The sequence below is a fragment of the Colletotrichum aenigma genome (genome assembly GCF_013390185.1).
Source record: "Colletotrichum aenigma strain Cg56 chromosome Unknown KSG_Cg56_contig04, whole genome shotgun sequence".
In the NCBI taxonomy this organism is placed as follows: domain Eukaryota; kingdom Fungi; phylum Ascomycota; class Sordariomycetes; order Glomerellales; family Glomerellaceae; genus Colletotrichum; species Colletotrichum aenigma.
In genome coordinates, this window is record NW_023500910.1 from 3,716,353 (window position 1) to 3,732,396 (window position 16,044).

Below are 16,044 nucleotides of genomic sequence, written 5' to 3' on the forward strand. Positions count from 1 at the left end.
TCATCTTGGAAGGCAAGTATATCTCCTTCGAGCATTGGATTTTTCCTCCGGTCTTTCAGGATCGCCTTCTTCGCCAAGGTCGCAGTGCGGAACTGCCAGCGCCTTCCCTCCTTCCTCAACAACTCACCCTCCTTCCTGACATTGGGGAGGCGCAGTGTACCTTCTGATCCTAGGAAGCCACTTCATCCTCCCGTGACTTTCCCCATCATCGACATTCACAGTGTTGTCACCTGAAAATCACCGCTGTTACTGTCGACCAATTTTCATGCGTCGCTAACACCTGACTAGGCTCTGTTGGCTGAATTCTCTAGTTCTTTCCGCCTTCACCTTTTCTTCGGAGGCTTTTGGACTTCAGGGTCGCTCACGTTGGTTCCTATCCTTCAAAAACTATCTCAACGATAAGTCCTGTTGGATCATCCATTCCTCCAGGTAAGCCTGCCTGTCGAGAATTTCGGACCCTTTTGACAGATCGTCTAGGCATCTACGCAGGCAGTCCTAGACAAGCACGATTGCCTTATTTCAACATTCCACGGAACGCCAGTACTAGATCTCTCAAGATGCTGTCACACTTAGATCAGATGTCCGCTGCCAGAGAGCTCAGCAAAGACTTCAAGTCCGGAAGAGATTCTCGCGGTGGTTCTGCACGCGGCCGCGGAGGACGGGGCACTTCCAGAATCGGAGGCAATGGACCTGTTTCTGTTGGTCCTCGGACTGAATATAGTCGAGGAGATCCCCGCCTTCCTGCTGGACCTTACTCCTCTAAGCCACACTCTACTACAATGAGTAAGTCTCCTGATAATCTCTCTGTTGGCAAGTTACTAACAATCTGGAAGCCCGGCCTCTACCTTTGTCAAGTCGGAAGACTGCTCCGGCCTCAGCTAGCGCCAACGCAGCCCCTAAACAGGTCGACAAGAGCCTCCAGTCGTTCCTCGACGGCAGTGCGGGTCGGCCCGCTGCTCCCGGCAACACAGCCTCTACAGCTACTCAAGCTGCAGCTCCTCATCTCGCCCGTGTTGAGACTACCTCCTTGGATCCCGCTATTAGACAGCAGGCCAACGCCTCTACGTCTAACAACACCTCTGCTGGGATCCCGCCTCATCTTGCTCCTCGTGTGGTTCCTTCCCAGAACACGGCCCCTGTTCGGCCTGCCGCTCTTCCCGAAGCCTCTATCACCAAGATTCAACCTGCTGCTGGTCCTGTCGTTCGCGAGCACAACAAGCAAGACCATGTGAAGCCCGAGAAATCTCCCGCTCCAGCTCAACGCACTGGTCTTGGTCAGAGCATCTGGGCTGACAATGACAGCACGACTGTGGAGAACCCGCGCAAGAATGCTCTTCCAGTGAGCGAGTCTGGCAACGGCAAGGAAAGCAAGCCTGGCCTTACCAACATCGACAACAACAGCTCGGGCTCCCGAACTGAACAGGAGAAGCATGCCCTCTTAGAGGGAATTGCTAACCGCATGCTGGCTAGCTTGGCCATTGCCCCTACCATCGCCGCAGACAACTCGATCACTCCCACGTCAGCGGCTGAGCCTGCTTCCCTCGCCGCCTTTTGGGATGTTTTCCAAGGAAAGGATCCCTCTGCTATCAGAGACCTCTTGAAAAGCATGCAGACCTTGCCTGCAGCCGATGGCGAGGTTGTTCAGCCAGTTATGCAGAGCACCGCGGTTGCCGAGACGGTGCAGGACGTTGCGGACGGTCCCAAGACCTGCAACTGCCCTGAGCGACCCCGTGGTCTGCATGGACTCAGTTCCTCGATGTTTAATGTCGATGAAGATAGCGATAAGTCACTTACGGACCCGCAGAAGTTCCTTGTGAACGCCATTATTCTGACCCACAGCAACGAGGACTGCCCCGTACTTCAGAAGTGCAAGGACGGCTACCCCTTGTGGTTCGGAGCTATTCCTGCCATCTTGCCTGAGCAAGAGGACAACCTCGAGGTTATCCTGTATGCCGAGACAGCTGCTACAAAGCGTGCTCCGAAGAAGACCGGCCATGGTCGCGGCCTCAGCAGCTCACGTTGGGCTTGATAAGGTTCAAGACGAGAAGGGAGTCGGAACGCTGTTTGTTGTACAGCTAACAGACATGCTCTGCTGACGTCCGCCTCCGGTTCGGCAGGCAGCAGGTTGACACGAAACCTCCCCTCCATGTGCTTATGATTGAAGGCATGGCCGACTCTTCTCAGCAATTGATCCTTCGCACGATGTTATGATGATACACATGTTCGGATAATGACGATACGTTGGTACCCCAACACTCGGTAATAATGCCATCTGGCAGCCATACTTCGAGATGCTGGAAAAGACCACTGCCTGCGATGACGGAACGCAGACCAGATACGAGAGAAGTAAAATTGGCGAGATCACAAGGTTAGGAGTGCATACAACACTTGCTCAGGATTGAGAGGCATTGGGTTCCCCTGGACTTGGACTGAGAAGTGCGCTTAAGCATCGAGGGCCTTATCCGCAAGGATATCAACCACCCGGTTTTCACTTCTGCTCAAGGATTGATGGACCCGTCACCGATTCGTAGATAGATAGATAGTCAATCAACAATTCCGTAGAATCTTGTGCCCTTCAGTGACATGGAGTATTACAACAAACGTACTTGTATCAAGTCCGCCCAAACAGTTACGTTTCGAAGGGTATTACGAGCAGACGATGGAACGAAACCTCTTTTTATTCCCCAACGCCTCTGTCTTAGAATTTTGCGTTACCAATGCTCTTCTCTAGTATCTTCACACCTTCCCTAACCTTGGGCGAGAAATGCTTCCGCAGCAGCTCCCCCTCCCATACCGTTGTCGCATACGGATTGCTGCCCTCTACACTGTCGCTCAACGCATTGTACATGCCGTCGCCCTTCCTCTCCTCCGTCCTCCACAGCGCGCTGATCTTCTTTCCGTGCGTGTGCGCCACATCCTGCAGTAATGCCAGCACCGCCTGTGTGGACTTGTCAGGGGTGTGCAGCGCTGCCGACATGAGTTGCTTCGAGAAGGCCGCGAGTCGCAGCGGTGGTACGGAGCGGATCTGGTATGTGGGCAGCAGCACGGCCGCCAGGCAGCGCAGGAGGAGGACCGTTGTGGTCTGCAGGTTTACACGGTTGTCGCGCGTGGCGCCGGGGCGGATGTGCAGGGATTTGGAGGTGAGCTCGAGGTCGGGGTTCATGGAGAGCGCGGGGAGGGAGGTGAAGAGATGGGTGACGAAGTGGGAGAGATCGAGGTGCAGCTCGGAGCGGGAGTTGTGCGCGTCTTGGCCTGCGAGCAGGGCGAAGGCGGTTACTGTGCAGAGGAGAGCTTCACGGGTAGTGTTGCGCGCCACGGCATCGTCGTCGTCTTCTTCCTCTGCGGCGGCAGCTTCTTCGGCGCTGGGTTCCGCATCGCCCTCTGCATCTTCTTGGGCGTGGCGGATGAGGTCCTTCAGGGCTTCCAGGAGGTCGCCGAAGAAATCCTGGTTGATCAGGTGGGCATACTTGGCAAGACCCTCGAGCACAGCACCCATGAGGTGCGGGACGCGCAACTTGAGGATGCGGAAATACGTCACGAAAACCAGCTTCAGCGTCTCGGACTGCATACGGTCACGCTCCTCGTGGCTGACCAACGCATCGGCCTGCTGCATGTCCTTCTCGATCTGCTTCTGCTCCTTGATCTGCTTGCGCTGCTTCTTGGTGCGGAACTCCTTCTTGAAGGCCTTGCGCGGCGGCGGCGCGCCGGGGTCCTTCTCGTGGTCCACGCGGTCCTGCGAGCCCTTGCCCGCGAACTCGTCCAGCAGACGCAGGTGCAGGAACAGGTTGACCACGGTCTCGTCGACGGCGAACTCGCGCGCCTTCATCATCTTGGCGAGCAGCGCGACGGCCTCCATGGCGGGGCGGCCCTCCTCGTCCTCCTTGAAGAGCGTCTCGATGGCGCGGCGGCACTTGACAAAGTCGGCGTCGACCTTGCGCTTCGAGAGCTTGCCGACGAGGATCTTGAGCAGGTCGGTGCGGAAGTTGAAGTGCGGCACGGCGTTGATAAGCGTGCACGCGCAGGCGATGGCGACGCTCGAGATGCTCTGCCCGTTCTTGCGAGTGGCGGGGATGTCGAGCTTGGCCCATTTCGCGAGTTCCTTAACGTAGCCCTGGTAGCCCGAGACGAGCGCCTGTTCGAAGGCTCGCAGCTTGCGGACCTCCTTGGACAGCTTCTCGGCCGGGGCGTCCTCGGCGACGGGGCGGATGCGGTAGCCCGGGATGACGTCCTTGTAGACGGCGAGCTGGGTGGCCAGGGTGATCTTCTGGATGGTCGGGATGCGCGACTGGCCGATCTTGGCCAGGGCCTTGAAGGCGCTGACATTCTCCTCCGGGTCCTCGTTCAACGCCGTCGCAATCTTGGCGAGCTCTTCCTTGGCCTGGAGAATCTGGACGTGCTCCGGCAGGTCTGACTCCTCCTCTTCTTTCCTTCTGATCTGGCGCAGCCTCTCGGCCTCGGCCTCGGCGATGGCATCCTCGTCCTCTTTACCCTCGAGCCAATCACCGTCGCTCTCTACGGAAGCGGCATCGTCGTTGTCGCCCTCAAGCGCGCGAAATTGCTCGATACGGCCGTCGGCGGTCTTGATGGGCAGACGGTTGCTCTCCTTCTTGTCTTTCTTGCCCTTTTTATGCTTGCGGTTCTCGTAGTCCTGCTCTAGGTCCCATCCGGCGGCGCTCTTGAAGAACTGCTTCTGGATCTTCTTGGAGGAGCGGGATTTCGGTTCGTCGTCTTCGGGGGGTGGCGTGAGCCTGCGGCGTTTGGGGGCTCTGGAGGACGACATTGTTGACGGGCAGGTGTCGGAGGGGGGAGAGGCCTTGTCCGTCAATGTCTGGTTCTGCTCGAGATTTCTCGATGCTGAGGTGGATTGGATGGGACCCTGGGACATTGCAGCAGAAGAGGGACTGTCGAGAACTTTTTAGTGGAGCTTTGACCCATTGAGCCAATTATAATCCTGGTAGTGTCTTTGACCGCCCGAAATTTTTTGGGTTTCTGCCGCTACTCCAACTTTTGGCATCGCGATACATCCCACTCTCGGCACGGACTTGACATCTCTGAAGAAGTTCCTCGTCTTTCCCTCACCGAACACCCCGAGAGTCGACGAAACGGAAAATTCGCCAAGATGCGTCCCCTCACGGAACAAGAGACGCAGACTCTCTTCAACAAGCTGGCCAGCTACATGGGCAGCTCCCTCAAGAACCTCATCGCCCCTCTCGACAACTCCCCCGACGCAGACCGCTATGTCTTCCGCATGATCAAGGACCGTGTCTACTACGTGCGCCTGTCCGTCGCCAACCTCGCGACTAGTATCGCTCGCGACAAGCTTTTGAGCATCGGCATCTGTCTCGGTGCGTTTTGCGACACTCTACCCAGGGTCCAGAAAGCCCTTTTTGCTAATCGGACGGTCGTCTAGGCAAGTTCACCAAGACGGGCAAGTTCCGCCTGCACGTCACGGCGCTCCCTATTCTCAGCGAGCACGCGAGATACAAGATCTGGGTCAAGGTATGTCGGAACGCACTCTCAGCGCACTGAAGAGACGCAGTTACTGACTCTCGGCGCAACACAGCCCAACGGAGAGATGCCCTTCCTCTACGGCGGCAACATCGTCAAGGCCCACGTCGGCCGCTGGTCCGACGACTGCCCCGAGCACCAGGGCGTCATCGTCTACTCCATGGACGACAAGCCCCTCGGTTTCGGCGTCACCGCCCGCTCCACCGCCGAGGCGCGCCGTCTCGATCCCACCGGTGTCGTGTGCTTCAGGCAATCTGACGCCGGCGAGTACCTGCGTGACGAAGATACCCTCTTTGCGACTGGTTAAAAAGCTTGGAGAAGGTCTAGAATACCCATTGGTGGACAACTATGCGTGTGCATACGGGCTGGCGTTTCTTGATTTCAAACAAAAAAGAGTAGAGACAAGGAAGGGGGCATCTTGACGGCGTTTTGTTGTTGGTCATATACTTTTCTTCTTCTCGTCATAACAGCAAGTCTAATACTGACACCCCGATAATGCTGAAATGGTGGCGGATCGCTCCTCAAATCATGACATTTGCCTTTTCCTCTCCCATCATGCAGTGTTCCCGCTCCTTATGCCAAACCTTTTCAAAGTCTCTATAATCATGCCTTTCCCTCGTAACCAGCGACTCCCGCGATGACTTCCTCGACAATCTGCTCTTTCACCTGCTCCTTGACCTGCTTCTCCAAGCTAGGCGTCTGCGGCCGGCTCTCTCCGCTCCAGATGCGGATGTGCTGCCTCTCCGCCACGTACTCGCTGTCAGCGTACCCGAGCAGCCCGCCAATCTCGGAGCTCTGGTGGCCGCGGATGCGCATCACCTCCGGCGCGGCGTAGTTGACCAGCGCGCGGCCGACCTCGAGCGGCGTGCCGGTCCACATCTTGCCGCTCGCGTCCGGGGTGTGCAGCCTCTCCACGACGACAAGCCTCACGGCCTCGTGCTGGGCAAAGTTGCCCTCGACGTCGAGCACGCCCGCGGGCAGCAGGCCAGCCTTCCTGAGGAGAGCACTGTGCGCGCCGGCGTCGATGTAGAGCGTGCCGTGGGGCTTGAGGCCGTGAATCATCCAGAAGTGGCGGTCGCGGATGGGATCCGGCGAGGGGAGGAAGCGGGTGTGCAGCGGTGGCTTCTCGAGGGATTGGTCGAGACGGAGGGAGGCGGTGGACCGGGAGAGGGGGTCATCGGCGTGGTGGCCATCGTGCTCGCCGTCGGAGGCCGGGTCCAGGCGTGGGGAGGATCTCTGTTGGGCCTGGATGTAGCGGACGATTTTGACGATGTTGCCCGGGTTGCAAGAGCGTGTGATTACGGTTGTGACGCCGACGGAGGTCGCGAGGCGGGCGGCGACGATCTTGGTCATCATGCCGCCGGTGCCGAGGGCAGAGCCTGCTGTTGAGACTGGTAGAGTGTTAGTTCTGACAGTGCAGAGCGAAAGGGGTTGAGTATACCATCTGCTTGAATGCTGGAAATGTCCTCGACGACCTCGATGGCCTGGGCGTCGGGATGTGTCCTGGGGTTCTTGTCGTAGAGACAGTCGACATCGGTCATGAGGAAGAGCATGTCTGCGTGGACCATGCCTGCGGTGATGGCGGAGAGAGTGTCGTTGTCGCCGAACTTGATTTCTGATACTGCGAGAGTGTCGTTTTCATTGACGATTGGAATGACGCCAAGGTCCAGGAGCTCGTTGAATGTGTTTTGGGCGTTGAGATATCGTGTCCGCTGCCACACATCTTGTCAGAACCCATGTCCACTAGACGGCAAGACGCTCACTTACATCTGCAATGTCGCTGCGAGTGAGAAGGATCTGAGCAACTGGTTGCCTGAAGTGCCCAAACAGGTCGTCCCATAGACTGATGAGTCTGCACTGTCCGATGGCAGCCAACGCCTATGTCCATTCGTCAGTCTAATGTCAGATGCTCTGGCTCAGAGATGAACGCACCTGTAGCGTTGACAGATGTTTCGGGCGTTTCTCCATCTCCATGCGGAGGAGGCCGACGCCGATGGCGCCAGATGAGACGATGACTACCCTATGGCCATCCTTTCTCAACTTGACTGCCGTCTCGACAATGAGACTGAGAATCGACAGCAGGGGCTGCCGAGTGTTTTCATCAACGATGGAGCTGGTGCCTGTGAGATTAAGTTAGATCGGGCCATGAGTCTCGATGAGGGGGAGGGACAGCGACTCACCTAGCTTGAGCACCACCGTCAGGGGTTTTGAGCCCTCACGGTGCTTCATGTCTGCGAACGAGGGGATTCAGAGTTAGTCACACACGCTCTTCCAAACGAACAACAACGACGAGCAGTAAACATGCAGATTTAAAGCCAAAACGATGAGCCCAAGGATTAAACCAGCGAATTGGGCAACATTACGTATTTAGGAAAAATACTGGATCCTCTTACATGTTGGGCCACTCTCTTCCGCCATTGCCAATGCCAAACCAGCCGGTGTCGAGTTATTGTGGGACGATGGGAACATTGTCCAAGGCCCCTGGTCGCGCCCTTTGTCGTCGCGGGAATGACTCTGACTGCCGTGCGGGTTGGCAAGAGAAGAGAAAAAAAAAAAATCACCCTGCATGGCCCCGATGTCGGGATCGACCGGTGCAAGGACGGGAACACGGGGGTGGTTCGGTAGGCTGCGCGGGCCTATGAGATGGCGGGTAATGCCACTAAAGCCCGGGGCTAGCGGCATCTTCAGCAGAGCGTTGGCATGCCGCCTTTTCTTGACCCCTGTTTGGGTCTGGGAAGAATGAGATCATGAATCGGGTAATTGGGCGTTTGACCGCTTGAATGTGCATTGGAAGCTGCAGTGTCTCCCGGTAGGGCGCGCCTTCTCATGTCTGACCTGTGTTACTGTACCTAGGTAGCTGAGAGGCACTTCATCACCAAAATCGCAAGCCACAAACTGGCAGTGGACTTTGGAAACCCCATGGGATCCAGGACTGTCGAAGACGACAATAGAAGAAGACGACTAGAGCCGACGAAAGGGACGTTGATAGAGACGGCAATGGATATTCTAGTCGCTAACTTCGACTCATGGCTTAATAAGTGTAGGTGTCGATTACTCGACGGATGTCGTTTAAAGATCCGCCCATGTGTCTTTGGTACATCATCTCCATTTAAGATGTTTACTCCATTGAACAAAACGGACTGACGGTAAGAAAACCTAAAGATGATCAATATCATTATTCAAACCCATATTTGGCTGTGATTCATTTGTACAATTCAATCCTATTAGAACGTCATACTCGATCGCCCATGTGCTGGAATGCTCAAATCGTCGATAATTGAGTCGGTCCACTAAATTAGGCGTTGTCACCACATGCACGACGCACCTAGACTCGTTATCGATAACAGCCAAAATTTCCGTCCAACCTCTAATCAACCTACCCCATCCTTACCTCAGCCATCATCAACCAACGACTCCAACCCGCGCCGAAAGACCGCACCTCGCCTGCAACCTCGTCGAAAGCCCCCTCCCACTCCTCGATAGCCGCAGCAACAATCGCCCACAATGGCTTCCGAAGCCCCCTCCCAGACACAAACAGCGCCGCCAACGATAGCGCCGGCGCCGCCAGCCGAAGGACTCCCTCGCGAACTGCGCAACGATCCCGCCCGCACCGGCTTCGACCCGCAGACCAAGTGGTGGATGAACTACTTCAACGTCCTCACCGGCCGCATGACCCCCGAGGGCCAGTTCCACTACCGCGAGCACCGGTACCGCGCCAACGAGGAGCGCGACTGCAAGCGCTGTGAGGAGCACCGCGACTGGCTGCTCGCCTTCTCCCCGACCGTCCGCTTCCTCAACGACAAGATCGCCGCCCTCAACGGCGAGCTCGACAGCTCCAACATCCTCTGCAGGCGGTGCCCCGCGCGCCTCACCGAGGACGGCCAGGTGCACCGCCAGTCGGGCGGCTTCAGCCCCGCCCACGGCATCTTGATCTGCGCGAACGAGGTGAGGGACCGGAAGCATCTGGAGGATACGCTCTCGCACGAGATGGTACATGCGTGGGACCACCTGAGGTGGAACGTGGACTGGATGGGCGATTTGGACTTGAAGCATGCGGCGTGTACCGAGGTGAGTGGCCTAGCTAAAGCTTGCCAGAGGGGGAGACTGACTTGGACAGATTCGTGCCTCTGCGCTGAGCGGCGAGTGCAGATGGACTAGAGAGGCGTTCACAAGAGGGAACTGGAGTTTGTCGCAGCAGTTCCAGGACTGCGTGCGTAAGCGCGCGATACAATCCGTCCTCAACCGGCCGAGGTGCAAGGACGACGTCCAGGCGACAAAGGTAGTCAACCAAGTGTGGGAGTCGTGCTTCAACGACACCAGGCCCTTTGACGAGGTCTACAGGTAATGAATGATTGAAATTGCTCAGCATAGAGCGTGTACAATACCCCCGACTCGTGTAATTTGTCTCCTCACGTAGGAAGCACCACGAAGCAGTGTTGAATGCTTGGATGATATGACTATGGTTTTCGTTGGCTACTCAAAAAAACGACATGAAGAATCCCAACTCCCATACATGCAATGGAAACAAACCCCAAACCCCAACAAGCCGTAGATCAGAGCCAGCCTAATCCAGCATTAATAAACAGAATGAACGCCGCTAATCCTACAAGGACCGTTATGCCTTGGCTGGTATGCATGAATCATGATGGTCATTAATCAGGAGCTTCTCTCACGGTTGGACGCTCTCTCGCCCTTTACACAGTGCTTGACGATCCACGGGTGGGTTTGGACCTGGTCCAGGGGTATTCTCTTCTCGGGGTCAAGGACAAGCAACTGGGACAATGGTTAGTCATGGTCGTGGTAGGGCTGACTGGAATGCGGCTCACCTTCTTAATCAGGTCCTTCGCCTCGGGACTGACGAATGACGGCACAGTCATGTCGGCCCGAGCGATTCTCCTCTGCGTCATGACGGGCGTGTCCTCGAATGGCGCTTCACCAACAAGGAACTCGTACGTCAAGACACCCAAACTCCAAAGGTCGACCTTCTCGTTGTAGTAGTTGTCCGAGCTGCCGGGCTTGATCATCTCAGGCGGCAGGTAGTCGAGGGTTCCACACATGGTGTTGCGGCGGTTGTTGGGGGCGTGCACACTCCAGCCGAAATCAGAGATCTTGATCTCGCCGTGGATACCCATCAGAATGTTCTCGGGCTTGATATCACGGTGGATAACGTGCTTGCGGTGAAGATACTTCAGCGCCGAGGCCATCTGGGCAATGTACTGCGCCGACTTCCACTCGGGGAAGCGGCTCTCCTTGCGGAGGTGCTTATACAGCTCTCCCTTACCGGCGAACTCAAGAATCAGGAACACACGCTTGCTGTCGTGGAAGTGTCCGTACAGCTGGAGAATATTGGGGTGGCGCAGGTTGCTCTGGATCTCAATCTCACGACGGACCTGCTTCTCGACGCGGCCCTGTTGCAGCTCGTTCTTGTGTAGGACCTTGAGAGCACAGATGAAGCCGCTTGTGCGTTCGCGGGCGAGATATACACGACCGAACTTGCCCTTGCCAAGAGGGCGACCGATTTCGAACATGCCGAGGTGGAAGACCTTGGGAGGTGCGGGCTCGATGACGACGGAGACGGCGGACTTGCGCTCAATCTCAACGACCTCGTCGGACGTCCTTGAGGAGCTGGAGGGAAGGGGCTTTCTCGTCGGTGATGTAGGGTTTTTCGCCTCACGTTGTGCTGATTGCGAGGGGAGTTTTACCGAAGCGACGGCATTGGTGCTCTGTGACTGGAGGGCGACCTTGATGAGGTTCGGTCTGCTCGAGCTGTGCGCCAGCTGTGATGTCTTTACAATTGACTGAGAGAGAAGTTAGCAAGTCGTTGTACGGTTTGATGGACTTGTGCGACGGCGACGGCACGAACCTGAGCCTTGGAATAGAGCTTGGAGCCATCGCATGGGTCGTTCTCGTCGTTCACAGACATGCGCTCGAAGCGCGACTCCAACGTTCGTGTAGCCATCGTGCTGTGTGGTGAGAGGATGACGAAAGATGAATGTTCCCTGTTGGTTAGAAGAGTGCCGTGGAGGTATTTTGGAAAGAAACTGGAGTGGCTGTCCTGGTTATTAAGAAAAGCTTCGGGTAACGATGCTGAGCCGCCTAAACAATGGGGGTGAGCCTGGTTGCCGGGGGAACAGCACCAGGACAGCGACCCGCCCCACACCCTCCAGCCCCCCACTTTCCACTCCCCCAAGGACAGCGCGGGCGCTTGCGATGTCAGCTCCCTGGCGTGAACCTTTCCCGTCGTCGGTTATTCGAAGGCTGGTAGATGCATTTGGCCGATGTCTCCTTAGCCTGCTTTCTTTGCAAGCACTGTTTCAAGATCTGATGCGGGGTTTGGTTGAGTCAAGTGGCTTTCTTGACAACGCTGTTTTGTAAGGGCCTTGTTTTGACAACTGCTTCCTGGTTCCTGCCAACTCATTAATTGGTGCTGCTATTGCCTATAGCCTCATAATTTCCATGCCATTTTCAGCCGCTTTGCCTGCTGTTTCTTGAATATCTTCAGTTGAAGCAGCGACGTACGCCGTCACCCTCTCTCTTCTCAGTTTGCTGCACCTATTCATTTTTCGCTTGGCCCAGTGTTATTCTATTGAGACAAACATTTGCCCCTGGCCAGACGAAGCCTCGCTGTTTTTGCCTTCAACACCAATTCAGACTCACCGAGCCTTCATCGGCCTTGTATCATAGAATATTCTGGCGTCACCGTCAAACGTGCTGTCGCTGGCCTCAACATTGTTTGAATTATTCTCGTCATATCGACAGTTACCTTCGCCTAAGTCTCTCTAGTGCGGCACTAAATTGATATGAAGGTGGCAATAGCCAGGAGACAATCATATCCGCGTCAAAACTCAACTCAAGCAACTGCACTTAGGGCATGGGCTGTATCGCTTCTTCTTATTGTGTTTATAGTATATTCGCTGTTTGTCTATTTCGTGTCGTCTTACTGCGCTCCGCTTCAAGTGTTTCTGTTGGGCAACATCTACTCACTGTTTTCCCGTTCAGCACCACAACTCAAGGAGCGATGCCTCCTTTCAACCAACGGTTCCATGGCTGGCTGCCGATAATCGACTTTTAGCGAGGAACAGAGCCGCCTCCCAAGGCTATCCCATAGAGGTTTTTTGACGGGTGTACGATATTCAATCCCGGGTTTCGCCGATTGAGGATTCCCCCGACTGAAACCTTTGGCCATTTTGGCGACGCGGCCCCAACTCGAGCCAGTATTGTAATATGAGCTTTTGGTATTGTCAGAACCGCTGGCACTGGTGCTCTGTCCAGGATGCAGTCGGGGAGCCGATACGGGCCGGGGTGTCTTCTTGTCCGGCCCTTTAGGATATCTTGCTCCAAGGGCATTCAATGCGTGTTGAGCGTCTTCGCGGTTCAGTAACTCAGACAGGCCAGCTCCACGAAGCATCTTTCGGACAACCTCGTATTCTTGGTAAGGGTTTGACTGTGGACGCCTCCCGGGCGGCAACTGGCGAATCTTGGTCAGTGCCTTGTCTGCGATAAATACTGCGTTAGTAGCGAGCCAGAGGTCGGCTTTCACCGGTTTTCCTGACTCTCCGGCGTATGTATCGAGTGCGTTCAGCTCAAGGTATCTCCGGCCAAGGACGAGAAAGCGGATGTTTTCGGGACTTGTGCTGTAAACACTCTTCAGCATGTCCGGGCTGATTAGTCCTTTATCCATTAGAAATAAGTCGACGACGGCATTGCCCTACATGCGTTGGATAGGACTGTTCGAGAGGACACTGATGGCTCCCTTGTGTGTGAAGTTGTACCAACCCAGACGGAACTGCATGTAGTTTCTCCATCCCCCACCCAGACAATCCTGAGAAAGCGCGTCAAGAAGACGACTCCGAGTGAGCTGGTAATTTTCTTCGTCCTTCCACGTCTCCGGGTCCCCTATTCCCATCAGCAGTTTGGGACCTTTTCTCTTCTAATAATTGCCACGCTCGCCGCTGGAGGGATCAGCTTGTGAGATGGAATTCGGTTGCTTGCAGCTTGGTCCAGGACAGAAATGCCATGAGAACATGAAAGAGGGCGATACCTCGTAGCCTAGATATTCGGTTGAGTTGTCACTGGCCTGCTCCACCTTTTCCAAGCCTGGCAATGAGATCTTTGTTAATGAGAGATCTAACAGCCACTTTCGGTGTGCCACTGCCTTGAACGGTTTGAGACATCTATCGCACTTTGCTCCGATTGTCACATAGTCGCTCTCTGGCGTCGGTGACTGCATCAGCTGCACGGCTGTAAGGTCTGTTGGGTCGTTCGACATAGTAACGGAAACAAACGATAGTAATGGGTAGGTAGTGAATGCTGGGATCAGTATTGGACGTAGTGAAAGTGGCCGATGTGTTGGCGTTGGCGTTGGTGTTGTTGCTGTTGATGTTGTTGTCTTTGCTGTCGTCCTCGTCGTTCTGAGTTGTAGATGTCCTAGTCGCTGTCGTCCTTGCAGTCTGCGTGGTCGTACTTTATCTCTCGAATTCCACTGATGTGAAGTGGAGGAGCATGTCGTAGCCTCATCGGGCAACAGCGCCTGAGGGAAATGGTTCGGTGGAAACATTCGAGGGGAGAGCGGCCTGCATTAGCCTTATTGCTGCATACCGTATCCTGCGAACAGGAAGGTTCCTTCTGGGGCCATACTTTCTCAAATTTTCCACAGATGGCAGTCGGAGAACTTTGGAGGCAGATTCCAGATCTAGCAAGCTTGAACCCGTCTCATTAGAGTCATGAAGTCTTGCCTAGTATACAGAGAGCCAAGGACCAGCGATTAACAGATTACATGCGAGGCGGCAGAGGATATTAGATTTGAGATCTGCCACAAATCATACTGAAGAAATGAAGCAGTCTATTTCCTCTCTCAGATACCACAGACGTCCAGAGTATTCACTGCACCAAAGCAAGATGTGATGCAGAGGAAGCCATGGGGTTGTCTTACACGGCCTCGGTGACTCGGTGACCTCGGTGGAGAAAGTGACGTCTACCCCTCAGCTCACCGAGAGATGCAGGGATTGGATGCCGAGACCTCCAGTGTTCCCCGCCAAACCCCACCATCACCACCACCACCTCCAGAGCTCTCCAACTACCTTACCTCCGATCCGAACCGGGCCACTTCCTTCGACCTCACCTCAACACCAACCAGCAGTCTTCAAGGTCGCCTCTTTCTCCCGCCTCCCCAGCACAGTCCCAACACTTCGAACCAGCAACGCGATCGCCGACCGACAAGATGAACCACATAACCTCCCCAAACGAACCCTTCCTAAAGCCGGCCGCCCTCGACACCGCGACGACCTCCCACACGCAATCCCGCTTCCGCATCTCGACCCGAAAGCTCCCCATCTCCAAGGCCGGCCCCATCGACGAAATGACAGCCTCCCTCGGCATCCCCGTCCCCGAGATGATCTTCGGCGACAATCTCGTCAGCATAACCCACATCCCCACGGGCTGGTCCATCTCCTTCAACGCCTACGACGCCCTTGACGGCGTCGACAAGACGGACAAGAAGATGCTCAAGGTCGCCTACGCAAAGGACTGGTCCTCCTCCCGCGAGAAGACCAGCGCCGGCATCAAGGAGGTCGTCAAGCCCTACGACTGGTCCTACTCGACCGAGTACCGCGGCACGCTGGCGCAGGACGGCGCCGGGGGCAAGAAGCTGGAGGACACGCAGGAGAAGCAGATTCCCCTCGAGCTGCTCAAACGCCGGGACCCGATCCTCTTCTTCGACGAGGTAGTGCTGTTCGAGAGCGAGCTTGACGATAACGGAATCTCGATTGTGAGCGTCAAGCTGCGCGTGCACGAGAAGAGGATGCTGCTGCTGTGCCGGTTGTTCATGAGGCTCGACAACGTCATCGTGCGCATTCGCGATACGAGGGTCTATGTGGATTTCGAGACGGACGAGGTCATTCGGGAGTACACGGCCAAGGAGGCCAGCTTCGAAAACGTCAAGAGGGTGAGTTCCGTTCGGTGAACACAACGGCCCGCGCAATGCTAACTGCCAGCTCAGTCACTATTCATGGAGGGCCGGTTGCCAGATGATATTGTCATTGCCCTGCGCGACCCGAATGTGCTCATGAACCTGTTGCCCACCGTCGAGCGGGAGGTGCAGGCCGTTTCACTCAAGCAATGAGACCCTTATTGGCTTGCTCGAGCTCCCACTGTTTGCGGGCGGCGTTCTGGATTTGGAATGAGATTTAAGGCGTTACAGGCATTCAAAAGTAGGTATGACGATACCACGGCAGTGAAGAGAAGCAGCTTGCGCCGCTGAGATGTGCAAAGAATTAGCTCTGTTTTACGTATCGACTGCAAATTTTCTCCATGACGAAGAAACAGTCAAAACGCCATTCTCCAGCGAGGCCGCGATGCAAAGTGTGAGCTATCAAACTGAACCGGAGAACACAATCTGCCGATGCGAGAAAATCCCCCCTCCCAACTTTCGTAAACATAATGTGGAACTCCGTTTCCTCCCATCCACGCCATTTCCTTTTGTCCTGAAGCAAAAACAAACCGGGAATAATCATGTCCGTTTTGAATGAGATATCCGCC

At 55.5% G+C, this 16,044-nt stretch overlaps 7 protein-coding genes across 7 annotated transcripts; 4 read left to right on the forward strand and 3 right to left on the reverse strand.

The window, feature by feature from the left end:
• Nucleotides 1-557: 557 nt before the first annotated feature.
• On the forward strand, nucleotides 558-2,029 carry CGCA056_v006865 (uncharacterized protein; the record flags this gene model as incomplete). The annotated part of the gene is made up of 2 exons (XM_037322114.1): nucleotides 558-783; nucleotides 834-2,029. 2 exons carry the CDS (start codon nucleotides 558-560, stop codon nucleotides 2,027-2,029), a joined length of 1,422 nt encoding a protein of 473 aa, XP_037179423.1.
• Nucleotides 2,030-2,698: 669 nt separating this feature from the next.
• On the reverse strand, nucleotides 2,699-4,780 carry NOC3 (Nucleolar complex-associated protein 3; the record flags this gene model as incomplete). The annotated part of the gene is made up of 1 exon (XM_037322115.1): nucleotides 2,699-4,780. The coding sequence occupies one exon, from the start codon at nucleotides 4,778-4,780 to the stop codon at nucleotides 2,699-2,701; it is 2,082 nt and encodes a 693-aa protein (XP_037179422.1).
• Nucleotides 4,781-5,119: 339 nt separating this feature from the next.
• Nucleotides 5,120-5,815, forward strand: NIP7 (60S ribosome subunit biogenesis protein NIP7; the record flags this gene model as incomplete). Its single annotated transcript, XM_037322116.1, has 3 exons — nucleotides 5,120-5,345; nucleotides 5,411-5,499; nucleotides 5,564-5,815. The coding sequence occupies 3 exons, from the start codon at nucleotides 5,120-5,122 to the stop codon at nucleotides 5,813-5,815; spliced, it is 567 nt and encodes a 188-aa protein (XP_037179421.1).
• A 296-nt stretch (nucleotides 5,816-6,111) lies between these two features.
• Nucleotides 6,112-7,737, reverse strand: CGCA056_v006868 (putative glutamate 5-kinase; the record flags this gene model as incomplete). Its single annotated transcript, XM_037322117.1, has 5 exons — nucleotides 6,112-6,899; nucleotides 6,950-7,220; nucleotides 7,276-7,386; nucleotides 7,441-7,628; nucleotides 7,689-7,737. The coding sequence occupies 5 exons, from the start codon at nucleotides 7,735-7,737 to the stop codon at nucleotides 6,112-6,114; spliced, it is 1,407 nt and encodes a 468-aa protein (XP_037179416.1).
• A 1,275-nt stretch (nucleotides 7,738-9,012) lies between these two features.
• ATP23 (Mitochondrial inner membrane protease ATP23) lies at nucleotides 9,013-9,853 on the forward strand (the record flags this gene model as incomplete). The annotated part of the gene is made up of 2 exons (XM_037322118.1): nucleotides 9,013-9,576; nucleotides 9,626-9,853. 2 exons carry the CDS (start codon nucleotides 9,013-9,015, stop codon nucleotides 9,851-9,853), a joined length of 792 nt encoding a protein of 263 aa, XP_037179415.1.
• Nucleotides 9,854-10,164: 311 nt separating this feature from the next.
• Nucleotides 10,165-11,467, reverse strand: ark1 (Serine/threonine-protein kinase ark1; the record flags this gene model as incomplete). Its single annotated transcript, XM_037322119.1, has 3 exons — nucleotides 10,165-10,281; nucleotides 10,335-11,306; nucleotides 11,372-11,467. The coding sequence occupies 3 exons, from the start codon at nucleotides 11,465-11,467 to the stop codon at nucleotides 10,165-10,167; spliced, it is 1,185 nt and encodes a 394-aa protein (XP_037180397.1).
• A 3,261-nt stretch (nucleotides 11,468-14,728) lies between these two features.
• Nucleotides 14,729-15,628, forward strand: tiprl (TIP41-like protein; the record flags this gene model as incomplete). The annotated part of the gene is made up of 2 exons (XM_037322120.1): nucleotides 14,729-15,451; nucleotides 15,506-15,628. 2 exons carry the CDS (start codon nucleotides 14,729-14,731, stop codon nucleotides 15,626-15,628), a joined length of 846 nt encoding a protein of 281 aa, XP_037180398.1.
• Between the last annotated feature and the right edge of the window lie 416 nt (nucleotides 15,629-16,044).